This window comes from Enhydra lutris, unplaced genomic scaffold (genome assembly GCF_002288905.1).
Source record: "Enhydra lutris kenyoni isolate GAN:26980312 unplaced genomic scaffold, ASM228890v2 scaffoldscaffold96, whole genome shotgun sequence".
Classification (NCBI taxonomy): domain Eukaryota; kingdom Metazoa; phylum Chordata; class Mammalia; order Carnivora; family Mustelidae; genus Enhydra; species Enhydra lutris.
Window position 1 is genome coordinate 3,057,894 of NW_019154180.1, and position 27,987 is coordinate 3,085,880.

The 27,987-nt window shown below is 56.8% G+C and overlaps 1 protein-coding gene across 2 annotated transcripts in view; it reads right to left on the reverse strand.

Moving 5' to 3' along the window:
* Nucleotides 1-3,507: 3,507 nt before the first annotated feature.
* Nucleotides 3,508-27,987, reverse strand: part of LOC111139175 (B-cell receptor associated protein 31) — a 28,377-nt gene continuing 3,897 nt past the window's right edge. For both annotated transcript variants that reach the window (XM_022491357.1, XM_022491358.1), the window contains exons 4-8: nt 23,805-23,952; nt 6,800-6,935; nt 5,863-5,986; nt 5,017-5,117; nt 3,508-3,895 (exon numbers count right to left, since the gene is read on the reverse strand). In XM_022491357.1, coding sequence (XP_022347065.1) covers nt 3,857-3,895; nt 5,017-5,117; nt 5,863-5,986; nt 6,800-6,935; nt 23,805-23,952 — 548 coding nt within the window. In that variant the 3' untranslated portion in view covers nt 3,508-3,856. The remainder of the gene's footprint in view (nt 3,896-5,016; nt 5,118-5,862; nt 5,987-6,799; nt 6,936-23,804; nt 23,953-27,987) is intronic.

The window sequence follows — 27,987 nt, forward strand, 5'->3', positions numbered from 1 at the left end:
AGCCGCTTCCTCAGGGCGTTTGTTCCGAGGATCCTTGCGCCCGGCACTGTTCCAGGACCTGGGAGTGGAGCAGGTCCCAGAGCCGGCAGAGCACCTCTTCCCCACACACCCGGTACACAGGAGGGGGGGAGAGGAGCCAGAGAGCAGGGCAGGTGGGTGGGAAGTCATGGGTGCTGAGTCTGCTGAAGGGTGCCCAAATGCTGCAGAGAACAGGTAAGCTCCGAGGCACAAGCCACGCACGGCAGGTGAGCAGGAGGTCGGTGAGCAGGAGGTTGGGACGGCCAGCGAGAAGGCTGCAGCAGGACCCGGGGAGGCAGACAGCAGTGGGACTGGGGCGCTGGCCACGCAGGGCCCAAGTGAATCTTCACATTAGGGACCTGTTTGCAAGGTGGAGCCCATGACCTGTGCGTGGCTGGGATGTGGGTTTTAGAGAGGAGTCGGGGGACCCTGAGCTCCTGGGCACCAGGAAGGACGGCACTGGCAGGCCCTGAGCCCAGGAAGACAAGGGAGAGGGTGTGAAGGGGGTGTGTGGCAGCTGACTTGAGGGCCTGCTGTACCAGAGAGATCACCTCGCCGGAAATGTGTAGGCAATAGGGTGGACAAGGGGTCTGCAGTTCCAGAAAGAGTCTGGACTGGAGAAAGGTTCTCAGCCATGAACATGGCTCTGAAAGCCCGGAGCCTGCACGAGCTCACAGAGGGCGGCCAGGAGCCCGTGTAGAGGGAGAAGCAGCCCTCACAGCAAGCCCTGGGGCTCTGGGACTCTTGGAGGAGAGAGGGAGCAGCCACGGAGACTGAGGCGGGGTGGCCAGAGGGCTGAGAGGGACCCCGAGAGGGCAGGTGCAGGGTGACCTTCCGGTTCGGGAAGGGCCGCACATACGTGCGCACCAGGGCAGGGGGTGGTCAGGGAGGAGGAGCAAGGGGTTCTGCAGGGGCTGCTGCTGGTCAAGAGACAGGAGGCCCCAGAAAGCTCGCTGCATTTGGCAACGAGCTTCTTGGAGACCCACACAGGAGAGGTTCCGGAGCAGGGGGTGCGTGCCAGAGCTTGACTGGGTGGCATTAAGAAAAAAGAGGTAGGCGCAACCCAAGCATTCACTGAGGGAGGAAGTGGATAATAAAACAGGGCCTATCCATGTCTTTGTTAAAAAGGAAAGAAATGGGGAACCTGGTGGGCTCAGCTGGAAGAACATGTGACTTGATCTGGGTCTCGTGAGTTCAAGCCCCACGTTGGGTGCAGAAATTACTTAAATAAATAAAAGCTTTAAAGAAAAGGAGACTCTGAGCCCTGCTACAACGTGGCAGAGCCTCAAAGCAGACACAGACGCTGCAGAAGGCTGCTTCTGGAGGGCACACAGAGTGGCTGCAACCGGAGAGCAGGACGGTGGGTCAAGGCGTGGGAGCCCGGCGCTCACTCTGGATGCCAGCCTGAGGCTGGGGGGGGGTTCCTGGCTCGCTGCCCCCTGCAGTCCCTCCCAGGCCAGTCCCTGCACTCTATCAAGGCACGGCCCCCTTCCTGAGGAGGAGGTGGTGCATTAGCCCTCAACCAGACAGCCAAGGGTGGGCCATGCTCTGAGGGTCACCACTAACCAGGACAGGGGGCAGGTCCCCACAGAACTCAGAAAGGAGCACTGTCTGAGCAGGCCCAACTGCGGTGCAAGCCAGGCCTGTGCGGGCACGTGGAGGTACCTCCCGGCGGGACACGCGGGCCAGGTCCCGGGCCCCTCACACTGTGCCCCGCCCTGTCGACTCCTCCAGCGAGAGTTCCTGCCTCCACGCCCACAGAATGGAGTCTGCAGCCAAGGGTCACCGCCCCGAGGCCTGCTCTGCTCCCGCACCCTGGGCGCAGAGCAACTCCTTACCATGTCCACGCCCCCAGCTACCACCACGCCTGGGATCAGGTCTGCGGGACCTCTCGCCGAATAGCCCCCGAGCCACCCGCCACCCGCCGCGAGAAACATCAACATCGTAAAAGGAGATGTCGACGGAGGCTGGGCTGCTTGGCTGGAGCCCTGAGAGCAGTGGGCGGTCACCATTTACTCTGCACTCTGCCTCTGGGGAAGGGGCTCAGGACGTGGGGTCTGGCCACCGAGTAGGAGACCGGTAAGGAGAGCAGCCGGCCCCGGACCTGGTGTGCACGGGGCCGCCGCAGCCACGGGCAGGGTGCAGGTGGGGAACAGGCTCACTCAGGGCCGAGGGCTGCTAGGAAACAGCACTTCCAACAGCGCGCGTGCGGGTTTCCGCGAGCAGCCCTCCGGCCGGGGCTGACCTGTTGCCCCGCCAGCCCAGCTACATGGTGCACCACAAACAGCGAGCCGCGGCTTTCTTCTCTCTGCCTGGCCCAGGGCCCAACACTACAGAGGTGCAGGGAGGGCCTGAAGCTGGCCGGGGAAGAACCCACAGATGCACTGTTTGGACTCTGGCCTCTACAGGTTCATAGAAGGGCGAGCTCAAGGGAGGGCAAGGGAGTCAGGGAACACTTCCTGGAAAAGTGGGACTATCCCTCAGCTTAGCACAGCACCCACAGAGCCTCACCCATAGTCCCCCACCCATACGCCCCATCAGACGCCAACTTGCAGCTCGTGAAAGCATGGGGAGGGGGAGGGGACACCGGAGAAGTCAGCCACTGGCCCAGGCCCGGCAGAGTAAGAAGGTGTGTGAGTACAAGCTAGCCACTAGCACTAACATCTTCGGGAGCCTCACAGTTCCAAAACAAAACACCTCCAACCTGCTCCCTCTGCCCCGTTCTCCAGGCCAGCAAAGCACAAGTGCCACATAGGAAGACAGGCCACAGGAGCCCCAGCCACCCGGGCTCTTGAGCTGGTCCTGAACACTACGAGCCCCGCTCGGGAGAGGCCACCCACTGAAGCTAGCCGGTGGGGCCAACCACCAAGGGGGACACCGCTGGGAAAGCAGGCGCTAAGCCAGGAGACACGCCCGATGGTTCCCAGGGCTGCAGGCAGCAGAGAAGGCACCCTCCCCCACACCAAGCTCTACCCTGAGCCAGCCAGAGGTCACTGTCAAGGGCAGGTCTCCTCTCTTAGTAGACATGAGTGAGGTCATCCTGCAAACCTTCAGGAGGAAGTGAGGCAGGGAGTGACTCGTGGCACCCTGCCACCTTCTACCTGTCCTAAAATGTGACGAACAGGACTCAGGCAGGCAACTCTGTCACCCGGAAGCCCCAGCACTTCAAAGAGTCTCCCAAGAGTCCCTGGACCCAGTGGCCAACCCAACAGGTCAGACACGCCCTAACCCAAGGAGTCATAAAACATGGCCTGCCTGGGGAGCACGAGGCAAAGGTACAGAGAGAGCAATTGTGAGTGAGCCTGGGCCTAGCCTGGGATGAGGGAACCTTTAGGGGTTGGAATAACCTAGAGGAAAATAATCTGAAGGCCTCCAGGACCAAAGACTGGGGTTCTCTATCAGAGCTACCTGCCCCACCTTCCTGGTCACTCCCATGATGGCAGAAAGAGGTGGCCTCCTGGTGGCCCCAATTACACACACGAACCACAGTCACGTGATAACAACCTTTATTGCCCCCAAGAGAAACTCCACTAGGCCTGCTCCATCCACCCTCCAGCAGGACCAGAGACAAGGTGCCCTGGAGCCCCAAACAACACGCAACACAAAAAACGGCTCAACTCAGTGGGAAGCAATGCCTGCCTCATGCCTGGCTGGCCAGGATGTTCGCGAACTCATCCTGAGTGGGCGGCAACCGGGTCCTCTGCAGTGCGCCGGGATAGCTTGAACTGCGAGGTGCGCAAGGGGGCGGGAAGCGGGAGGGGGCGAACCGAAGTACCCGGGAGGCCAGGCTGCAGGCAGCAGCGGGCACAGGCCAGGTAGCAGGCGGGGAGGAGCAGCCTCACTCCTCCTTCTTGTCCGTGGGGCCGTCTACTGCTGCCTGGAAGGGACAGAAACCACAAGGCAAGGGATCGACAGGATGTACCCTCCCCTTCAGCCCCTGGCCCTCCGCCCTAAAGACCCAGCTTGCTGCCTTCTCCCTAAGTGACAGGTACCAGGGGAGCAAGGAGCCCCCCCACCGCAGCAGCACCCAAAGGCCTGCCAGGGCAGGAGTGGCCCCATTCTAGCGAAGGCTGTGACCCTAACACCAACCAGGGAGGTGCAGCCGGGAGCCTCCTCCGTCACTCCTCCCTTCAAGCCGCAGGGCCCCACACCAACCACCATCATGGGCCCGCGGCAGGCCCTGCATTCCAGTCCCTCCCAAGTCCCAGCTCAGGCCCTGCCCAGTTCTGTATGTATATTCTCTGTGGGTCCTGCCAGTGAGCCCCCCTACACTGAGGCCACCACCAGTCCTCCTCTGGGGCTGGGTCATGCCTCTTCAGCCCCTGTGGTGGCCAAATCTGGGCCACCAAGCAACAAGGCAAATTGTCAGAACTTAGGGGTGTTTGCCAAGTCGTCACGCCTAATTTCCAGGCCACCTGAGTTTCCACATTCAGCCAATCTGAGGACTCAGGTCCTGGGCGGGGACGGGATAGGTGGGTGGCCCCGGCCCTGCATCACCCCCACAGCCCACGTGCAGAAGGCCGGCTGCCCGTTACAGAGTCTCCGTGCGACAGATCTGGACTAGCGCAGGGGCCCCCGCACCACAGACCAGGTGCACGCGTAAGCGAAAGCGTTCTTCTCAAAGACACTGATGCCAGGGGTGAGGCCAGGCAGGAACAGCACAGAGGGCGCACCGCACTGCTGAGGCCACTTTAGCAAGCGGCTGCCATCTGCCAAGCCACACCCACCTGCCCGAGAAAGGGCTCCAGCTGTTGGGCCCAGACTGGCACTGCTCGGCAGGCTCTTCTCTAGACCCAGAGTCAGTGGCAAAGGAGGAAGAAAGGGGGAGCGGGAGAGAAAGCAGCCAGCCTGCCCCTAGGGCCTCTCATAGGCTCCGCTGAGGCAGGCCAGTCTGGGGATGGGCCCGCTCTGGGCCTGTGCGGGTGTGGAGGTACGGGGGTGCAGGAGTGCAGGGAGCTTTGATTCTCTCCAACAGAGCAGACTACACCTGCGGCTGACCTGTAATTTCGCGTGCTCCTCCAACAGGCGGTCGTACTCCTTGGTCAGGCCCTCAGACTGCTTCCGCATGGCCAGAGCCTCGTTTTCAGCCTTCTCTAATTCTGGGGATGGTGCAGATGAAGAGGAAAAGGAAACAGAAAGACGGGGTTAGGGAGAGAAAAATCCCAGCTGCCGGACACCAGATACAGATCTGAACGTGTCCCCTCTAAGGCTCTCGAGAGAGCACGCCCCCCAGAAAGCTCCCCTGCCAGCTACCGTGAGGGCCCCCGAAGTGGGGCAGGGCTGGCCAACACAGCTGGGGGAGGTGGGAAAATACCAAGGACACCCTGGCCCATTTGACGGAGGGACTCCCAAGTGACCCTAGGCGCAGGAGACTCCAGGGAGGCTGAGAGCATGGGACGACAGCGTGAGAAGGCAGCAAGGAGCAGACTCTCACCCTCAGTTGAGAGCAAAAAGCAAGTTGGGGGGGTCTTCAGGAAGGGAGATGGGGTCACAGCAGGTTCTCCGGAAACACTGCGAGCGGTTCTGGGATAGTGTCCCGAATTCTTTCTGTCCCTGCCCCAAAGACCCTGGTGACGCCACCACCTACAGAGAGCACCGCTCCCCAGGCCTGGTGCCGGCCGATGCTCTGGGGTTAGTCTCGGAGCAGCTGGGGCCCCCTGGGCCCCGAGACAGACACTGCACCACTGAGCCCAGCAGCTGCGCAAGCCGAGGGCTGTTTGCTGCCACCCAGCTCCTGAGCCCAAGGGCGAGTTTGTTACTCATACTCCAGCACAAGTGGGGCAGCCACCACTGCGGGAGCATCCAGACTTTCAGGGGCTGGCGACAGCTGAGGTCAATGCTCACTTTGCTTGTTGACGTCCAGCTCGTCCTTCAGCTTCTTCACATCAGCCTTCAGGCTCCTGTTCTCTTCTTCCACCTTCTTCTCGGCATCCCTACCGTCCGACTTCACCCCGCCAACAGCAGCTTCCTAGGCACGACGCCAAGGGCAGGGGTTACTTGGGAGGGAGGGAGGGAGGCAGCAGGCAGGCAAACTGGCGATCCAACTCTGTCTTCCCCACGGAGTGCAATTCTTCAAGCGGCCTCGGGCACTTGACCCTTGGGGAATGTCAGTGCAGATGGGCTCCTAGGCCACGTGCCCTGCCTCTCTTTCTCAGCAGCACTGCGGGCTTTACCGGTCCAGCCAATGACTCAATCTGCTCTCTTCTGGAGATTTCTGCCAGTCACCCCCAACTGACCAATGACCTCTGTTCCTCTCCCCAGACTCCACAGCTGACTCTGGCCAAGAGCCCCAAACTCATCCCTGCCCATGCAACTCTATCCCATCTATGAATGAACCAGGTCCGTCTACCCATCTCCTTCCCAGCTCAGCTCACACCTCACCTCCTCGCACAAGCCTCCCGAGACTGGCGACCTCCCGTCCCTACTCTGTCTCCAGCTGATACAACCCTCAGGAGACCACAGGCCGTATCCCGCACTGTTCTGTGCTAACCGGCCCATGGCTCACGGCACAGGGCTTGGCTCACTGGAGAGGCGGCTCTGTCAGGCGAGAGTGTGGCCGGAGGCAGCCGTAGAGACCAGGGAGCACCAACGGCACCCCCGTCCCTGTCGAGTCCCCGGATCCCTCCCCTACACACTCCCGAGAACTACCCCTTCACCTTCTACCCAACCCCTCAGCTTGGCCAACAGCCGTAGCGTCACACACTCCCAGCCCAACAGGCCAACAGTGGCCCTGAGGCCCACAGGGAACGTCACACAGCCGAGCCCCGCAGGCAGAACGCACCTTCTTCAGCTGGTCATTCTCTTCCATGTACTTCTTGGCCGCCTCACTAGCACTCTCCGCCTGCTTTTTAAAGGCTTCGTTGGACGCCAGCAGCGTGGCCTGCTGGGAGATGAGTGTCACCAGGCGTCTAAGCAGGCTACAATTGGAAAAGAAGGAAAACTGAGCGGAAGAAAGCAGGGAAAAGGGCTGGCAGGAACTCCTCTTGATTGTTCCTGTCTCCACCCTGCCTCTAGCCTAGACCTGTCCTCTTAGAGTGCCAGGGCAGCCAAGCAAGATGCCACCAGCCTGGGTATGGCAACAGAAGGGAAAAGGCGGAGCCTGAGAGCTGTCCTCCTGCCACCAGAATGATTAATACTGCCCCAAAACGGCTGCCCAAAGCTCTGGAGCTGTCCTTCAGTCCCAAAGGCACAGGAAGCAACACACTGATGAGACACCCCAGACCAGGCCTAGCTATAGCCAGAGGACCCCAAACCTAGTCCTTTCCAGATGAGGGCCTGCACCCAGATGTTCCAAAGAAGCCACAGCACCATCTTCCCAGGCTTGCCCTGGTAAAGAGGAGCAGCTCGCATCTGGGGGCACTTCCGACCTCTGGGCCCAATCCTCACACCTAGCTGATAGGGGAGGCACGACTGCTGCCCATGTCAGAGAGGGCAGACTGGCTAAGGCAAGTGGTAGAGGTTGAGAGCCAAAAATGGCCAAGGCAAATCCCCACTGCAGTCGGTATGAACCCAGGATCCAAGCCTGCGCCCACCACCCACTCTCCATTTGGAGGGAAGCGCTCCCACGCCCAACGAGAGACAGAAAAAATGACTCTTCTCTCCCCGCCCCCTCCCTAAACGCGCTCTACACACAGCTGTTAGACAACATTGCCATGGTGAGCTCTTCCGGCACTGGGGGAGCAGAAAAGGAAGAACCAGGGCCCAGGCATACACCTCAGGTGGCGGCCGGGGGTGGGGGAGGCCTGCTGCTCCATTCCGACAGCCGGCCCTGTGCTTGAGCAGTTACCTGATAGGAGGAGAGGGTAGCGGACAAACGCACAGCTCAAACAGTAAAAACTGGGGTGGGGGAGGAGGGCAGGCACTTTCCCCACACACCTGAGACAGAGGCTCAGGCTGGCCACAGATGAGGAAGGCACCCCTGGGGAACAGGGAAAGACGCTGCTTTGTGCTGAGTGTTTCCACAACAAAGTGCTTGCTCAGAGCAGACAAAGCAGCCTCGGATGCCTGCTCCCAGGCCAGCCTTCCCAAGGCCTGCCAGCTTTCCCAGAGTTCTTGTGGACACCTGCCTCTCAGACGGCCCGAGGGCACGGGGCAAGAAACACGGTGTGCGCCCCCCACCCCGCCCACCGTGTGGACCCTGGCAGAGTCCCTGCGAGGAGCAAGTCCCTCGGGGGGGGGGGGGAGGCGGGCACACAGGGGCCCTCAGATGCCCATCACGCTTCCTGGTTTGCGGAGAGGCTCCAGGGGCCTCTGGCAGTATGGGGAAAGCCAGACTGCTGGTTCCTGGCAGGAAGGGAGAGTTTCCTATGACATGTGCTCTCTAAAATTAGCAGCCAGACCTCGTGGCCCAGGGCTCAGGTTTCCCTGTCTCAGCCCCTGACTATACACCAGCCTGCCCCCCATTGGGCTGGAGCCCTGGAAGTGGAAGGAGCTCCCACACACCCCAGGAGCCAGAGAGAAGCAACACACCTGCCTTAGGTCAGCAGGGCAGAAGTCACTGGAGGGACCCAGGAAGAAAGGCAAGTCTGACTAAGCCCCAACTTCCCAAACCTCCACGCTCTGAGTGCTCAAGTGCTTGGGCAGCTCCGCATAGATCCCGGTGATGTGGAAGAGGCCCCTCCTCTCAGATGGTGACAGGCTGGGGGAGGGCCCGTGTGCCACCTGCTGGACCCAGCAGGCAAAGATGGGGCAATTAAGCCCAAGAGTGACCCCAGCACAACAGGGCCAGCCGGTTGGCTGGCGTGAGCAGGACTCCAGCAGAGCTGGAAGCCACCACAGCTGTCCCCCTGGTTACCCAGGGAGGCCATCCCCAGGGAGGAGGTAGTGAGAGCACTGCCCCCCAAGCCAGCCCATCTCCAGCTATGGAGCGCCAGGGCTGCCACCACGAGCCCGGGCAGACGCACGGAGACTAGCACCAGAGCTGTGCGGGGAGCCTCCCAAAACCGCAGTCCGCTCTGGCGCCCTGGCCCGGGCTCACAGCCCAAACTCACGATCTCTCCCTCAGTACGGGTCAGGAGCCAGCACCCCCCACCCACCCCAGCCCCGAGTCCACGCCTTCCGCCTTCCTGTTAGACCTACTCCTCCAATCCTTCCCTGGGCAACTGTGGTAATTCTTCCCTCCAGGAAACTTGTTCTCAAGGAGCTCTTCCTCCTGTTGGCCTGTCCTCCCTCCCTCCATCTGGCAACCCAGCTAGGGCCTGCCCCGGCCAAGTCACTCGCAGGACCACTGATGGCCTAACAGCCCACTCCACGGAGGGCTCTGAAATCCGTGGGGCGTACACTTGGCAGCACTCGGCATGGCCAACAGGCCGCCCTCCTCGCGTGGCTCCTCCCGTGGCTCCCCGCCCGACTCAAGCCACCCTCACCGCCCGGCCATCTCATCCCCGAAAGGGCCCACCTTGGGCCAGACCCTCACATCTAACTGCCTACTAAAGGCTGGTCCCTGGGGGTCCCTGAGCCAAGTCCAGCCCAGCCTGTCAGTGGACAGACCGTCCCCACACCGCACTGTGCTGAAGGCTGTTACTGGTCCATCCGCACTCCGCGCGCACGCCACCTTGCCCCCTTTCCTCCTGCCCCTAGCCCCCGCCCAGTTCTGTCCACGTCACCTCCACACAGACCATCTCCAGGGCGGGTCATCCCCACTGCCCATGGGGATGGCCTCAGTACTTGTCTCCTAGCTGGTTAACAGCTCTCAGGAACCTCCTCCTGACCCCTGACCACACAGCTTCGTGATCCACACTCTGAAAGCAAACCAGAGCGACCTTCGTCCGAGACAGTCTGACCACGTCACCCCTCAGCTTCAACCCTCCGGTGCCAGTCCCGCCTCGGCCTTACCCTCACCAGCCGCGCAACGCTCTGCTCCAGGAACACCGGACGGCGAGGGTGAGGCCGTTCCTGGAACACACTGGGCTCTCGCTCGCCTGGTCTCCGTGTCACTGCACTCTGGTCTGCGATAGCTTCTCCTCTTCTAGTGACTCAGATCCAGTTCAATCAACACCTTCCCCAAAAACCCTTTCCTGACCCTCCCGGGTTCCCCCTTTCTTGATTCTCCCATAGCACCTTGACACACCCCCACGTGGCCAGCTGTACTGCGCTCACTCCGTGCTCCCCCTTACCGCCTCTCTCCAAGCTGTCACTTGTTCCCTGGGGCCCCGGCTCTCCCCGAGGACACAGGCAGCAACAGGGTGACAGGAAACAGCAGCGGAGAGGGGCCACGTAAGACCGTGCTGATGAGCAAGTCAGGCTTGTGATCACTCACCACCAAGGCCAGGGGCCCGGGGCCAAGCCAAGAGCAGTGAGCCCAGGAGCCGGGCTTCTGGAGCTGCCCCTCACATACGGGGCCCCGAGTTCTTACACCTGCCCCCCAGATGTCAGCCTGGAGAAAAGGCTGAGGTACTGCCTTTCTTCTGTCTCCTGCCCTCTATCCTCCATCATGCTCAGCTCTACCAACCGAGTACCACTATGCAGGTACCGTTCCCAGCCCTCCATTTCCGGACAATAGAGGAGAACCCAGGAGCCAAAGGGGTTTCCCAAAGGCAGCAGGCTGACAGAGAGGCCCAGGATCTGGGTCCCAGTGATAACGGGAAAAGTCAACGTGCAAACCTTAAGAAGATCTAGATGTGTCCTTGGCAGACAAAGGTCATCCATCCCCAAATACCTGAATTCAACTCAGCTTTCTTGTAAGATGTTCTTGGACACTGAGTGAGCTCTCGTGCTTTTGTAGAAGGCTGGGTAAACATCAGAAGGAAGAAGAAACAAACTGTCTGTGTGGACACTAAAGAAACAGTGCCAACCACAGCAAGTGGGGGAGCCGGTTCCTGTGTGCTTCGCAGCAATTCCATCTCCCTCCTGCAGGCAAGCAGGGGGCAGACAATGGCTTAATAGGATGTGGGGCAAAAGCAAAGGGAAGGTCCTCCCAAGTTTGATTTCCGACCTTGATTTCCTCTGGTTCTGGCGAGCCCTCACCCCAACGCTGTTGCCGATCCTGCCCACTTAGCATATGCCAGGCACCTCCTGGGTACCATGCCCTCAGGTGAGTGGGGTCACTGAGTCAGGAGGACCCCACACAGGGACAAGCAGGCAGGCAAGTCCCCTTTAACCAACCGCCCCGCAAGCTAGCGTCACAGTGCCACCTGCTGACCCTCCAGGCCGGCCACGGCCCTGCGCCAGACAACAGGTGTGCAGGGCTGCTGCTGGCTTCTGGGTGAGCCCCACCCACCTGTCCAGGAGAAAACACGGCGGACGCGGAGAAGGCGGCCCTGACAAGGACCCAAAAGCCAGCCGAGCCAGGAAAGGCTTTGGGCAAAGTGGAATGATAATAACGGAAGAAGCAACCCCAGGAAGCACACACCCTTCGAGAGTCTGCAATCACAGGAAGAGTTTTACACAGGAAGATCCAGGGCAAGTCTCCGGAAAGGGCTGCCCTGAGAACACCAACCCCCCCTCCCACGGCTTGGCCCTCCTCTTAGCATAAAATGGGGAGGTGGGGGACTAGGATCAGGGTAAATGCCAAGGCCCCAGCAGCTACAGCTAATGGCCAGACATGCGCGCCCACCCTGAGGCCAGCGAGGCTAGCCAGAGGGGACCCAAGAGGAAGCACGTGGCCACCCGTCCCCTAGCACTAAAGAGAACCAGAGCACAGGAGCGGGCCGTGTTACCTGGGCTTTGTCTTGTTGCCTTCTTGAAACCAGCAGAGAGATCTTGTGTAATTTGGAGGACAGAGCGCAACGGAACGAGGGCAGACAAGCCCGACTCCAATATGCGGGTGGCCTACCTGGTGACTGGAGCAGTTGAGGGACCGGGAGAAAGGAGCCATCAGGCCTGGGTGTGCCCAGCATGGTAGTAACTTGAGTCCAAAGGAAACAAGGCCATGCTCAGAGCCTGGGAAACATGCCTGGACCAGGGCATCAAAGTAAAGGACAAGAGGGGGCTTCAGCTACTGTCTGTCTGATGTGGAGGCCACCAATCACATGTGTCCTTTTCAGTTTAAATCAATTAAAATGACATTAAATGGCAGGCCCAGCTGCTCAGTGATACCAGTGCGCTCCTTCGCAGGCTGGGAGCCCCAGAGGTCCCTTTCCATCTAGAACCCTGCTCCCCACTCCCCCACACTCGGCCTCAGAAAGGGGCCCTCCTGGAACGTCAGGCTTTCAGCGACCTTGGAGTCAGGAAGAAGGAATCTCTGCTTGCTTGGCACCCCTGCCCCAAAGGAGGAGGTCCTTCGCCATCTGCTTCTAGAGCATGACAAAGACCATTCTTCTGTCCAAATCAAACAACTGAACGATCCATACTCTAGAAGTCAACACTTGTTCTGACGCGCATCCGATGGTCCTTCCTGAACAGTGTGTAAAGAACTACCCCCACCCTGCTCTGGGGCCATCCCGTCATCAGAGCCCCTCCTGGCCCAGTACCCACAGGACCCCGTGGGCTGCGACCACTGCAGTGAGTGGACCTGGGGCAGGAACAACTTCCGTGAAGAACTTACCCAGTGCCTAGATCTGCAGTGCTGCTCTAACCCGACTCTTAGAAACTAACGACAACAGCCAAGAGAGCCACAGATGGGGCGAAAACCCAGTGGAACGGAAAGCCAAACCCACACTTGACCTCCATCCACATCGCTCTACCTTCCAGCAGGCCTGAGCATCAGGAGTTTAAAAAGCCCTTAGGAGGGGCGCCTGGGTGGCTCAGTGGGTTAAAGCCTCTGCCTTCAGCTCGGGTCGTGATCCCAGAGTCCTGGCATCCAGCCACGCATCGGGGCTCAGCCGGGAGCCTGCTTCCCTTCCTCTCTCTCTGCCTGCCTCTCTGCCTACTTGTGATCTCTATCTGTCAAATAAATAAATAAAATCTTAAAAAAAAATTAAAAAAATAAAAAAATAAAAAGCCCTTAGGTACCTTATCTCAATACCAACTTAAACAAACTATAAAACCCAAAACCTGGGGGTGCCTGGGTGGCTCAGTGGGTTAAGCCGCTGCCTTCGGCTCAGGTCATGATCTCGGGGTCCTGGGATCGAGTCCCGCATCGGGCTCTCTGCTCAGCATGGAGCCTGCTTCCCTCTCTTTCTCTCTCTCTCTGCCTGCCTCTCTGTCTACTTGTGATCTCTCTCTGTCAAATAAATAAAAAAAATAATAATAATAAAAATTAAAAAAAAAAACAAAACCCAAAACCTGCATGGTAATCACGGAATGAGAGTAGTCACAAGTTTATGTTCCTAAGTTGTTACTGGAGGGCACCTGGGTGGCGTCTGCCTTCAGCTCGGGTCCTGATCCCAGAACTGGGATCAAGCCCCGCATTGGGCTCCTTGCTCAGCAGGGAGCCTGCTTCTCCCTTTCCCACTCCCCCTGCTTGTGTTCCCTCTCTCGCTATATTTCTGTGAAATAAATAAATATAATCTTTAAAAAAAAACCTAACCTGTGACTACAAAGTTCTTAAAGATCAGATGTTACTGTTGCTTATGATTTTTTTTTTAAAAGTCCCTCTCTTTTCAAAGAGACAAACCGAAATTTCCTGTTGCCTGTAAACATGACATCTGGGATTTGCTTCACAATAATACACAGCCAGGGGCGCCTGGGCAGCTCAGTCAGTTAAGCGGCCGCCGCGGTTTCAGCTCAGATCATGATCGCGGGGCCCTGGGACCGGCTCGCACTGGGCTCTGCTCAGTGTGGAGTCTGCTTGAGAGTCTCTCCCTCCCTCTGCCCCCACCATACCGGGCTCGGGCGCTCACGCGTGCTCACTCTCTCTTGTACATACATACATACGTAAAATCTTAAAAAGAAAAAAAAACCCCACAGCCAGGAGACAGTGGAGGTGGGGAGATAAAATGGAAGTGGCCAGCGGACTCCCACTGCCAAAGCTACGTCACGTGGGAGGAGCTGTCCTCCGGTCATGCTATTACGTCAACAAAGCCAGCAGCAGCCCCAGGTGATTCCAGGGCTTGGCCAGTGCTGAGAGCCCCCAAGCACCATCTAACTGGGTGTTCTGAGGCTGCGCGTATCCCAACCCTATGTCCCCGCCGCACAGCCTATCCCACTCTACTCCACCACTCCCGTGCCTGGCCCGGAGCACAAGACCCCTGAGGGCCAAAACTGGGCCTTCTCTTTGACTTCCTGCCTGAGCTTGGCACAGCCTACCACACAGTGCGGAAAACCCCAGAAAACTCTTATCGCTACTCAGGGTGATACTGAGAACGGCTACCACTTACTAAACACTCCCTACGTGCCGGAAATGATGTGGAGAACGTCACCTGAATCGCCTCAATCCTCACACCAAAAACACAAGGCAAGCATCCCCACCTACACTCTACAGATCCAGGGAGAGGCTCAGGGAAGTTAAGTGACTTTACTGAGGTTACCAAACTGCCAGTAACAGACCCAGATCCAATTCCAAATCCCACTATGGTCACATCAGCTTGCCTCCGTGGGCCATCACGGGGGGGAAGGGGAAGCAGCCAGGGTCCGGGTATGACAACAGAGCCCAGGCTGGCGGCTGGCCCCTGCCTGGCACGCACACGCACCAAGGCACGTGCGCACCCCCCCACCCTGGTAAGGACACAGGCACCAGCCATCTGCAGAGGTGGACAGCAGGGATAAGCGGCACTGACCTGAAGGCAAAGCAGAGCCCCCTGCTTGCCTCAGAGGGTCTGGATGAATTCTACCCTGTAGGTTAGGAGGGACTCAATCACCTGCAAACAGACAACCCAGCCCCCAGGTCCCTGGCCAGGAAGGAAAGGAACTTGGCAGAGCAGCACAAGAGCAGCCCCATCGGACTGCTGGGGCAGACCGCAGTGACAGCACCCAGCCCAGAGGGACAGGCAGAAAAGCAGCCACCCCTGTGGATCAAATTTGGGTTATTAATAAACACACAGAGGAGTGGACCTTCCTGGGTCTGGACGGTGAGCACTATCTTGAGCTTGACTGACATTTGTAGCAGAAGCAGAGAAAACAGTGTGGCCCTGTGAACATTCAAGACAGCATGGGAGGAGCTGCCATGTGGCCACACTCCCAGCGAGGATGACGGCCAGCTGCCAGTCTCCAAGCACGGACACAGAAACCAAGGAAACGGGGGCGTAACAGTCATCTACTGGCCGGAGCCCACAGCTGCCCAGATCTGCCCCGTCCCAGACCAGAGTCCCCCAGTGTGCACCTGCTGGGGGTTCAGACACTGTTTCTTCCCAACGCCCCTGGGATCCCTACGGTGGGACCTCAGGAGACCTGAAGAGCTGGGATTCCATGATGGGCTTCTATGATGCCCAGCACAGCGGTCTGCCAAGCCCAAGCCGGACGCAGGCCTGATGCTGTCTCCATCTGCCTACATCCCCCCATTTGGTCTCCAAGGTTTAGGCAGTCCTCAGTGTGTGCCCAGAACCCCGGCACAGAGCTCATCGGCCTACAGGGGAGAAGGCCAGGTTCCCATGCCGTACCTCACAGGCTGCCTGGGGCCTCGGAGGACAGCCCTCTGGGCTGGCTAACTGCAGAGCGTGGGCCTCATGGAGTAGAATCGGGAGAGAAACCACAGGGAAGCAGGAAGAGATGAAGTTAGCTGGGCCACTAGGGGAGGGGAGCGGGTTTCTAGGCAGAGGCCACAGAAATACTTGGGGAAGGGAACCCACGTGGCCAGTTCGTGACATGGGGAGACTGGAGCAGAGACAACAGAGGCCCGCAGGGAGGGATCACATCCCGAAGGACCTGGGTATCAAGCCTTCATGTCAACGGTGCTAGGAAAGCACTGGAAGCAGGGGTAACGGCATCGGTTTTCCATGCCAGGAAGGTCACTTGTCTGAGGCAAGAGGGACAGGCTGGGGGAGCCACAGGAAGCCCAGCTGGGATGATGGCAGCCCCACCATGGCAGTGGTTCCAAGGACGAGGAGGAAGGCAGGCTCAGGAGGTCAGAGCCAAGGCTGGCAACTGCGACAGTTTCAGTTTCGTAAGGTGCAAAGAGTTCTGGAGCTTGGGTGTACAAAAGAACCACCTGGACACTGAAAAATGCTTCAGATGGTTAATTTGATGTTATGCGTAATTTTACCGTGATTTAAAAAAATCCACAGAGGACGATCACATGGGACAAGGAAGAAGGATAAAGCACCCCCAGGCTTCTGGGTTGGGAGAGCAGCTCTCAAACTCGGTGGCCCAGCCTAAAGAGAAAGAAACACAAGGACCCAGGAAGGGAACAAACTGTCCACACCAGGGCTGCCACGCCTACAGACAGGACAAAAGCCCAGACCCTGCTCCCAACCCCTGAAGCCGACCAGCAGCGGGAAGCGCAGGATCGTCTCAGGCCACCAGGCCTTCTTCAAGCCCAAGGCCAGATTCTCCAACTGGGGGGCCCTGTCCAACCCCACCCCACCCAGCACACTCCTGATGCAGGCCCCACCAGGACCCGGTACTACCACCAGCCACTCTTCCTCTGTGGTCCCCTCATCCGCTCACCTGCTGTCTCTAGGTCTCTACCCCAGTCTCACCTCTCCTGACACTCTTCCTTTCCCCTCTAACTCAAGGGAAGTGGAGCTGCCAGCACCTCCCTCTGCCCCACCCGTCAACCCTTCCACAAAGCTGCCCACAGCCTGCCATCCCGCTGACCAGCCACCCTCCGGTGAGCTCTGCTAGCTCCCGTCCCTCCTGTGCACAGTCCTTCCAGCACAGCCACTCCACAAGTACCCCCAGCAGAACCACAGCACCGTAGCCTTCAAACCCTGGCGTTCCTGCTGGCAGCACCCCTCCGCCCTGCTCCTTGCCCCCCTGCTACCATGCCCTGGTTCGGGCCACCAGCAGCTCTCCCTCCAGCAAGCTCCGACTTGCCTCCCTCTGTCGGGGCTCTCCTGCTCCACCCCAGCCTCTGGCCACTGCCAAGCATCACACACAACTCCGAGCCAGGCGCAGCGCCCCTGGAACAAGTCAGCGCCCCACCGCGCAGAGGTCAGGCCGAACTCAGGAACCAGCATTTGAAGCGCTCCACCCCAGCTCTCCCCTCTCTTGACCCAGCCACCCTACCCCGCCGGCCCCTCCCCACACTCAGCCGGAAGCTCCCGGTCCTCAGGGACCGTGCCAGTGCCAGCCGGTGCCATGTGTACCGGAGCGACAAAGGCAGATGCATCAGACAGGATCGGGAGGCCCAAAGCACCAGGCCCAGCAGCCGTGCACACAAAATGGCAAATGAGGGAGGTTCTCCACTGTTTATGGCCAGAAAAACGGGAGGACGGGCTCGGTGTTCACAAGTGGGCAGCTGGCTGGACACACATGAATGCCGGAGGGGCAGACTGGTTGTCCCAGAATGACACTCACAGTAAATTCCAAGAAAATGCAAGTTCCCACATGGGAGCTACTGCTTAACCCTGTCCGTTTTGTTTTGTTTAAGTAGGCTCCATGCCCAGCATGGAGCCCAGTGGGGTCTTTGAACTCACGACCCTGAGATTGAGATCTGAGCTGAGATCAAGAGTCGGATGCTTAACCGACTGAGCCGCCCAGGTGCCCCCGACCCTGTTTCTAAGAAGCAAGCAGACCGTAGGGAAAGAATCCAGGCATTGAGCTTTCATCGCTCTAAGTTTGATTTCTCAGCTCTGCCAAAACGCAGCTCTGGGGACTCGGGAGGGGTTTCTGAGCTTCTCTGAACCCCCATTTCTTCTTTGCAAAACTACTATAAAAATTATTTTGTGCCTAACATATGGAACGCCTAACAAGCGGCAGCTGCTATTAAATGTAGAAAGCTCTAGAAAGACACGCAGCAAAGATACAGGTCAGCAGCAGTTAGGGTAGCAATAACATTTCAAAAAACTTAACTTTCTCATTCATTTCAAGCCTCATCTTCCTCCAAAGACTGTTACCCGATGACCACCTTCAGGTGTATGAAAACAGACACAGAATCATCTAAGAGATTAGTCGTGGGACTCACGAAACCAAGATCAACGATGAGGACAAGCAGAAGAGTAGATTCGAGCTTACAGACAGCACAGGAGCCTTTCTCCCAAAAGCCGGGCAGTAACTACTCAGGGAACACAAGAGCCCGCTCTCTGGTCTACAGTCGAAGGAGGCCTGAACACCAACCACCCCACACTGGCAGCTCCCACCGACGCGGACCAGCTGCTGTGTGAGCCTGGGCACAGCCACTCCATCTCTCTTAAGCTGCCTTTCTCCATTCACAAGCCCCTCAGAGCTACGCAGGTTATTCAAGTTTTTACTGGCTTTGAACAGAACCAGAACCCAAACAAACCACACAAACCGCTCAAACGCAGAGGTGAGGCCACAGGGCTGCAGCCCCAGAGCTAAGCCCTTACCAGGTGAGAACACTTAGAGCCGGAGGGGAGGAGCCTACCCAAAGCCACGCCCTGACCTAGTGGAACCAGCCGCCCCCCCAACCCCCTGGTCTCTGCTATCACCCCAACACGGGGCAGTGAGGGCTACTCGTGCGCACGTCTCCTCCATCTCCGCCGATGATTGTAGTCTCTCTGCGGCAACAACCCATGCTGAGTGGTGCTCACACGTCCCTCGAGCTAAGACTACAAGTGGGACCTCACAGAGCAGCTATCAGAACATCAGCAAGCCTGACCCAGCACAGACAGACAGACATCTCTCGCTCTTTCCTTTACAGGTCTGCACGCAGCTAACAAGAGTCGTTGGCTCAAGGGCGCCTAGCGGGCTCAGTCGGTAGAGCAGGTGGTTGACTTTTGATCTTGGCGTTGTGAGTTCAAGCCCCACGATGGGGATAGGGATCATTTCAATAAATAAACAAACTTTAAAAAACAAAAGCGAGGGGTGCCTGGGTGGCTCAGTAGGTTAAGCCTCTGCCTTTGGCTCAGGTCATGATCCCAGGGTTCTGGGATCAAGCCCCACAGAGCCCCACATCGGGCTCTCTGCTCAGCAGGGAGCCTGCTCCCCCACCCACCCCTGGCCTGCTGCTCTGCCTACTTGTGATCTCTCTGTCAAATAAACAAATAAATAAAATCTTAAAAAAAAAAAAAAAGCGAGGGACGCCTGGGTGGCTCCATTGGTTAAGCAGCTGCCTTCGGCTTGGGTCATGATCTCCTTTCTCGGCGGGGAGCCTGCTTCTCTCTCCCCCTCTGCCTGCCTACTGTGTGCCTACTTGTGTGCGCACATGCTCTCCTCTCTGTCAAATAAATAAATAAAATCTTTAAAAGGAAAAAAAAAAGCGAGTGGCTCATTTGTTTCAAAGTTCAAAGAAGGACACCTGGCTGGCTCAGTCAGTAGAGCGTGTGACTCCTGATTTTGGGATTTTGAGTTCGAGCCCCACGTTGGGTGTAGAGACTACTTAAAAAACAAACCAAAAAAATATTCTTAAAAAAGCTCAGACAGTCCCATAAGCAAAGACACGGAGAACAAAAGAAGGAAGGAGGTCTCCACACAGGGCAGGGAGTATACGCTGACAGGTGAGAGAAGACATTCTTCAAAGAGAAAATGTGCTTCCAACATTCCAAGGCAGACACGATTCCTGAACCAAGAAGGTAAATGAGGAGAGTGCGACAGCGCTCCCAGCGTCTGAGATGCATCTGACTCTACTCCATCCAGACCTAGCTAGGAATCCTGTTCTGGGCAGTGAGAGCCCGCAACGTGCCTGCACGGACAGAACCGCCACCCTCAGCCGGCCTCCAGGGCAGCTCGCAGCGGGCAGTGGGCTCCCAGGGACTAGGACACCACTGATCCATTCCTAATGACTAGAAAAAGTTAAGAGACAAAAAAGGAACAGAGTGCCTCAGAGTGCCGAGGTGGGAAAGCGGTTTTTAATAGTAAAAATCTAAAGCCAGCTTACATATCTGAGAACAGAGCACCAGTTAAACACACAATGGTCCCGTCACATGACAGACTACATGACCATTAAAAATAAGAGCAGTTTGGGCACTGGGGTGGCTCAGTTGGTTGAGCGACTGCCTCCAGCTCAGGCCATGATCCCAGAGTCCTGGGATGGAGTCCCGCATCGGGCTCCCAGCTCCATGGGGAGTCTGCTTCTCCCTCTGCCGACCCCTCTCACGCTCTCTCTCTCTGACTCTGTCTCTCTCTCTCTTTCTCAAATAAATAAATAAATAATCTTAAAAAAAAAAAACAAAAACAAATCAAGAGCGGTCTGCATGAGTCATGGAACAATCACCAAGACACATCATTCCGTGAAGAGGGCAAGTCAAAGCAGAGCAAAAAACACCCCATGGCACTTCTGAAAGAAAAGTTACACGTTACTTAACACAGGACTGGAAGAGTTCGGAAATGTCCCAGTATTACCCATCTCTGAGGATGAGACAAAGCACTCCCTCTTGTGCCCAACACTCCTGCATTATTTGAAGTTTAGGGGCCTTTATTTGTTTTACAATGAGCAGGAATAACTTTGTAATCAGAGCAACAAAAATTACAGTTCTGCTTTTATTTGAACTATTTCCTGCAAGTCACCTACAGGTTGCGTAGCCACCCAGTCTGGACAAGAACTTTCCACGGCTAACGTTGTGCAAAAAGAGAAGTTGCTCAAGGACCACAGCCACCATGTAAGATCTGAAGCCTGGAGTAAAGAGGAATATGTATTTCTGGAAAATTCCAGAAACGATTCAACAGATCATTTGCAGGGCAATTGGTGAATCCACACTGACCCCTGGGGTCACCGTTTCCTTTTCTAAGAAATTGCACGAGACCAGCTTCACGCGTTTTTGTATCAGCTACCAGACAGGGACACAGGAAGGCGCAGCGAAGCGTCCGGCTGCAACAGAGGGAGAGCGTGGCTCCCAAAGCAAGCAGGGCCCAAAGGCTACTCCAGCCACTTGTGTCTGACTCGTCTAAACGAAATTCAACCCAGTGCTGTGTGCTCGTGAAAGGTACAGGTCACAGCAAAGCAGGGAGGCAGCTAGCAGGGCAAAGAACGGAGTGTGGCCACAAGAACAGACTGGCAAGGCGCGCCCAAATTTCACTCCCTTCTCCTAATTTTCACGCATCCTTCGGGAACAGCATGGCGTCTGAACAAGGAAACCGCCAACTGCTCTGCACCCTGACGGTGACGGGGTTACCCGACTCTGCATTTGCCGAAACACTCCTAGAACCGGACACGACTGTACCGTCAGCATTAGCAACTCACCCGCAGGAACGAGGATGGAACACCCGGGTGCACAGTGTCACAGAAGCGGGCCTAAGTCGAGCACGCTCCCTGGCACGCCCGGCTACCCGGCACATCTGCCCCAGAGGCATCCTTCTGGGAGAGACCAGGAAAGCAGAAGAGGCAGGAGAATGACTTCACAGACACACGTGCAGAAGGTGCACAGCTCTGCCCACCACGGTCGCCTTGGACTCACAATCGGCTGTCTGCTGGCGTCTCCCCAGAGGCGGGTCCCAGCAGCAGCCCTCCAGGTGGCGCGCCGCCGACACGGAGCTCGACAGGGCGAGCTGGGCCCTCCTGGCAGCCCCAGCCTCCACGTGGGGCGCCAGCAGCTGCTCCACTACCACGGACGCCGCTAGGGTACAGGAAGCCACGACCACATGTCTGTCCCAGTCCCTGACGGCCCATCTCTGAAGACCTCTGTGAACCTACAAGCTCGTCTGCACAGGCAGCCCCGCTCCGAAGGCGAGTCCCATCCGGCCCCCGCGGTGAGCCCGCGCAGCAGCCCATGCCCCCTGCAGGAGCTAACCCGCCCACCTCCGACTCCTCCTCAGGACCGGCTGTCCCTACAGCCGCTGCCCAGGCTGGGCCACAAGTGTCCTCAGCAGAACAGCACAGGCAGACGGAGGGTGGAGCCGCCACCTGGCCAGGGCAGCCCCCTGGCAGGTGCCCACGGGAACAGGGACCGCACCCGCGCACTCGGCACCAGGCCAGCAGCCTGCCCTCGCCTCGGCGGCCGCTCCTGCAGAGCCAGCGGCAGCCGCACGCCCGCCGCGCGGACAGAGGCCGGCCTGGGACGGACAGAGCTCGTTCTCCCGCAGTCCGCCACCGCTGAGCCCTTTCTCTTCTCTGAAGCCACACAAGCTATTCGCACTCGCTCGTTTGGGGGGAGGCACAGCACCCCAGAGGCGGTGCTCCTGCTCGAGAACCCCTTTCCTGTCCTGTCCTCAGAGACTCCAAAGACCTGTCAGGCGCGATAGGAAACGAGCGGGGACAGACACTACACTCAGCCGAGAGGCCGAGAAGCGGTCCAGGATATCCTTCCTAGAACACGGACGGAGATCAGAGTCAGAGCCTCCTCCCTCCTCTGAACTCAGGGCGATCGCCACCCGCAGCCCTCCGGCATCCACCCTCCAGAAGACGGTCGGAGCTCCTGGACACGATGCAACCGGCGTGAGCGGAAACGACACCGCCTCCCTGGGGTTCCCGTTCTCTCAGCCCAGGGCGTTCTCCACCCCTGACTTCCTGGCCCTTTCCCTACCTCACGGAAATGCATCAAGGAAACTCCGTCTTCTCTGGGTCTTACCGTTTTCCACGACGCAGAGCCCGCGGCAGGCCGCTGCCTTCCTGACACGGCTTTCCTCACGGGCTCTGTGCGCTCCCTTGCAGCCCCCAGTTTCCCTCCTACCTTTCAGATGAAACATAAGCTTGCCAGGAAGTCCCCTCCCAACCCACCCCCAAGCCTCTACAGGCTCTTTCTTGTTTTTAAAGATGAGAGAGAGAGAGCACGCATGCGCACACACAGAGAGACAGAAAGAGAGAGAGAACCTGAAGCAGATTCTGCAATGACCTTGGAGCCCGATAATCCCACAATTCCGAGATCACAACCTGAGCTGAAACCAAGAATCGGACATCCAACGAACGGCCCCACGCAGGTGCCCCTCTGCAGGCTCTGCGGACACAGCGACTTCTTCCGGCTCCCGGGGCTCAGGTGCAGTTGGGACTCAATCCTCGGCACCCGCCTCCCTTTCAGTCTCAGACCACAAAATCACACCACATTCTGGAGCTTCCCGAAACCCTCCAACTCCAGGGTACCCGGCCTCCCGGCCTTCTCACTGCCTGCCTCTCCAGTTTAAAGACAGCTCTCTTGCAGACCCCTTCGGTGATCCAACAGACCCCCCGGAAAAGCTCTGCCCTTTGCAGCTCTAGCTCTGCCACACTCCAGCGTGGACTGAGAGTGGTCAAGGTCACCTGAACAGCTCAACTTTCCTTTGAAAACCTGAAACCCAGGCAGGCAGGCATTCTAATGCCTAGTGAAGAAAGACATCGTAGTGACTAGAAGCAGAAAAGCCCAGCTAGAAAATTCACATGCTACCCTGCCAACCTCTGGAAGCCCTTGGCCTGAGCACGATGATCGCCCCTAGCCAATCGGGCACACTCAATGGCAGCCAGGCCCCTCGGATGAGAACCCCCATGAGCAGAAGCAGCAAAGCGGCCTCCGGACTCAAACGGGCTTTGTTATCACTTCAGTCTCCGCCAACTAGCCACCCCCTTGCCCCAGATGGAGGCACTCGGTCTTACCAAAAAACCCACCAGAGACAGGCTGCTCCCGCAACAGGTTTACACTGTGGACAGACACGCCCTCAGCCCCTCTGTGCCACCGCTTCTGCCCAATCTTCTCTGGTCAGGTCCCCGTGTCCGAAAGGCCCCTATTCAGCTGATCCCTTTAAGCCGGCCCCCAGAGACGCTCCCCTGGAGCGCACGGCCTCACCATCACTCCAGCCTCCACCCAGAGAGCAAGCCGGGCGCGCGCCTGCCCCCGAAGAGCAGGCGGCAATTTCGGCAGAGCCATGACCCAAGTCTTCCGGCGCCCCAGTCATCCGGCTGCTGGGAGCCAGGTCAGAGGCCTGGGGGCACATCGCGGCCTCCGATTCAAGGCCACAGACAAGTGAGTCAAAAGCACAGGTGAGCCGGGGGCGCCGCCCTCACTCACAAGGACAGCAGCAAGGAGAAGCCGGCGATGTAGAGGTTCCGCTGGGCGCGGAAAAGCTTCATGTGGAAGTGCTCCACGGCGCCGGGGTTGTTCTGCAGGTTCACCTTCTCTGTCACGTCGTCATACTTCCGGATCTCGCGCACGGCGTCTGCAGCGGGAGACACGCGGGCATTAGCTCCAGTGCCGCCCGACACCGCGCCATCCGCGGCGGGCAGGCGGCGTGGGTCAAGCTGACCACGCTTTCCTCAGGTCTGTCACCCCGGTGTCTCCCCTGCTCCACACGCCTTGGGGGGACACCTTGTCAGGAGCTCTGCCCTAAGACCTGCTCTCCTCTGGCTTTTTTCATGTCCCTCCCCGGCCCCTTCTATCCCGACCACAAACTTGATACCCTAGTCTGCGGTGCTGTTGGCAGGGGCCGCAGGGCCCCCGGCGTCCGCTGTGCACCCCCAGCCAGGCTGGCGCGGAGGCAGCGTGAGCGGCCCAGCAACCGAGACACCGAGGCAGCCTTCTGAAGACAAGCTTTTCCGTTTCTAAGCTTCATAACGGGTTTTATTACTTAAACTGCCTCATCGGGGCGCCTGGGTGGCTCAGTGGGTTAAGCGTCTGCCTTCAGCTGAGGTGATGGTCTCAGGGTCCTGGGATTGAGCCCCGCATCGGGCTCTCTGCTCAGCGGGGAGCCTGCATCCCCATCTCTCTCTGCCTGCCTCTCTTGTGATCTATCAAATAAATAAAATCTTTAAAAAAACAAAGAAAATAAACTGCCTTAGTAAGAATAAAGATCATCAAAATGTCCCTACGACCCAAAGCAGTCTACAGATGCAATGCCACCCCTATCAGAATGCCAAGAGCAGTTTTCACAGAGCTCAAATAATCCTCTGGTCTGGACGGAACCACAGAAAACCCCAAACAGAGCAATCTTGAAAAACAAAAAACAGGAGGGATCATAATTACAGATTTCAAATTACATTACAAAACAGTAATAATTAAAACGGTATGGTACTAGCATAAAATCAAGCACAGAGATCAACGGAGTAGAACAGAAAACCCAGAAACAAACCCACAATTACATGGCCAGATAACCTTCGACAAACCAGAAAAGAATATCTGATGGGAAAAAGACCATCTCTTCAACAAATGGTGTGGGGAAAACTGGACAGCCACACGCAGCAGAATGAAACTGGGCCACCTCCTTACACCACACACAAAAATAAACTCAAAATGGATGAAAGACCTCAACGTGAGACCTGAATCCATCAAAATCCTTGGAGAGCACAGGCAGTAATTTCTCTGACATCGGCTGTAGCAACATTTTTCTAGATTTGTGTCCTGAGGCGAGGGCATCAAACTACTGGGAATGCATCAAAATACAAAGCTTCTGCAACGAGAGAAGCAATCAACAGAGCTAAAAGGCAACCTTCAGAACAGGGAAAAGATTAACAAAAATCAAAGACAAGGCCAAAGAACGACCTTATTCGGATTATAAAACAAATGCACGCTCGTCAAAAATTCAAATATACTAGAAATATCTAAAGAGAAGACTCCTATGACATAAGCACCTCCAACAAGCGCGGGACACTTGGTCGTCTTACCTAAGGCAGCCACTTTGTGCCCTATTACCCCATTTTCTCCATAATACGCACCCTAAGCTGAAACTGCCCTAATTACAGGTTTACTGTCCATCCTCCCTGAATCAGACTACAAACCACCAGAGAAGAAATCTCTTCTACCACGTCCCGGGCACAGCACAGCTCCGGGCGCATGGGCTGTGCAGATAAGTGCCTCGCGAGCAGCCTCTGCCCCCGAGAGGCACCAGTAGGGCACAGCTCTCTGGTTTACACGTTTACACCTGTCTGTCTACAGTGTGCAAACGCAACCATCACTGCTTTCCGCACCCCCCTTACCCGAGACATCTTTTTATGTCAGTACATAAAGATCTACCTAGAAAGGTCTCTTAAGAGACCCCAATGAGCAAGGAGCAAGGTGCCAGTACACAGACATTGTCTGGTTAATTCTTAGCTTGAGGCTGCTTGGTTTTTAAGCTGACCTCACATCATAAAAAAATCTGCCTCCCGTTCCTGGCGTCCTTGTGTTAATCTGTATCATGAAGCAAGCATCTCCACCACTCAGAAGTCTAAACCAGGCCAACAGGCCTACTTGTTATGAACGAAGTATTCCGGCCCCCCAACCCCCAAGATTCCTATACTGATAACCTAACCCCTAGTGGAATGGTTATTATGACGTGGGGCCTTTGGGAGGATTAGGTCATGAAAGCAAGGCCCTCATGAATGGGGTTTGTACCCTTATAAAAGAGACCCCACAGAGCTCTCTCATCCCTTTCACTATGTGAGGACAAAGCAAGAAGGCTTTATGAGCAATGAACAGGCCCTCACCAAACACCAAATTTGCCAGCACCTTGATCTTGGACTTCCAGCCTCCAGAAATGTGAAAAATGAATGAAAATGAAAAATGAATGTCTGTTGTTAAAGCAACAGTCTATGATATTTTTGTTAGAGCAGCACCCGTTAGACCTAAAATTTAAAACGGTCATGCCCTTGGACGCATCAATTTCACCTCTACGAACTTATCCCACATAAAATATTTGCATAACTGTACAACGATACCACTACACCTATAGAGAAAATGGAATCACAGCAAAACCATGTGTCACAATAGTACACATTTTTTTAAAGATTTTATTTATTTGGGGGGGCATGCATGCATGCACACGAGTGGGGAGAGGGGCAGAAAAAAGGGAGAAGCAGACTCCCCGCTGAACTTGGAGCGCAACAGGGGCTCAAACCCAATAACCTAAGATCATGACCTGAGCTGAAGGAGCCACCCAGGTGCCCCAGGATACCACCCAATGTTTAAAAAGGATGACACTTCTGTAAACAGAAAACATACAATCCAAAACGGTGTGTACTATACTCTGAATCCAATCCCAAACAGGACATAGTATTTTAGTAAAAATGTCAGCATAGAAAAGTGCCCGTGGCACATACAACAAAGTATCAAGGACAGTTTTACCAAGGACATGGGATTTTGGGGGGACATTAACTTTCTGGGGTAAATTTCTGAAACCTTAAAGAACGGGCAATTTAGGGAATAAAAAAAAAAAAAAAAAAACAAACATGTCTGGAGCGCCTGGAAGGTGCAGTTAAGTGCCCAGTTTTTAAGTTTCAGCTCAGGTCGTGATCTCGGGGTTGTAAGATCGAGCCCCACATCGGGCTCCGAGCTCAGTGCAGTCAGCTTTAGATTCTCTCTCTCTCTCGCTCTACCTCTCCCCTCCCCCCTCCACCAAGCTCAATGCTTGCTCTCACTAAAGTAAACAAAGCTATAAAAAATAGAATAAAAAGATGTTTTTCTACAGACTCACATCTGCATCCAGGAACCCCACCACCCTAAGGACCACCTTGGCCAATGGCAGGGGGCACACTGGGGACTAGGGGTGTTAGGCCACACTAGCCCAAGTCACACAACGCAGTGCTGCCCTCTGTATCTCCCGCCTCTGGACCAGGACCCAGACCCTGGATGCTCAAGCCCACCCTCCCAGCACCCCTTCAGACCTGCCCCAGACTCCTCCCAGTGAAGGCTGCGGGCAAGCCAGGGATGCAGCTCTAGCTACACCCACCATGTTTTACCTGGATCTCCTGCTAGCTCACATTTACATCTGTAGAATTCTCGAAAGACCTCTCTAGATTATGCTTCTTACTGTCATGGTAGGAAGCAGCCAGTCATCAAAGCCAGTGTCTCTCTAGAACTTCAAGAGCTTCCCTGACCTCAAAAAAGAATGGCACCTTTGCCAACTCCTGGGTTCTGCAGAGGACCTCCCCGGCTCATTGGCTATGCTAGGAAATGGGGAGCTTATGGGGGCTGTAGACAGGGGCAAGGCCCTGAGGCAGCACCCCGGCATAGCCCCTCCCCACCCCAATTTTTTGCTCCTACCCTACACCCAAAAACAAAAGCACACAAACTCCATCCCAAAACTCTAAAGCCTAGTTTTTTAATGCCCAAAGGATGACACATACATTCCCTATCCCCTCCTCGCTCAGGGACCGCTCAGAGAAGGAACCCTGATTGGAAGGAGCTAATTCCTGGGGCCCTGCCAAGTAGTTCAAGAACAGCACAGCACGCATACATGAGCAGCTGGTACCCACCCTACACAGCTGGGTAAGGGTAGGCT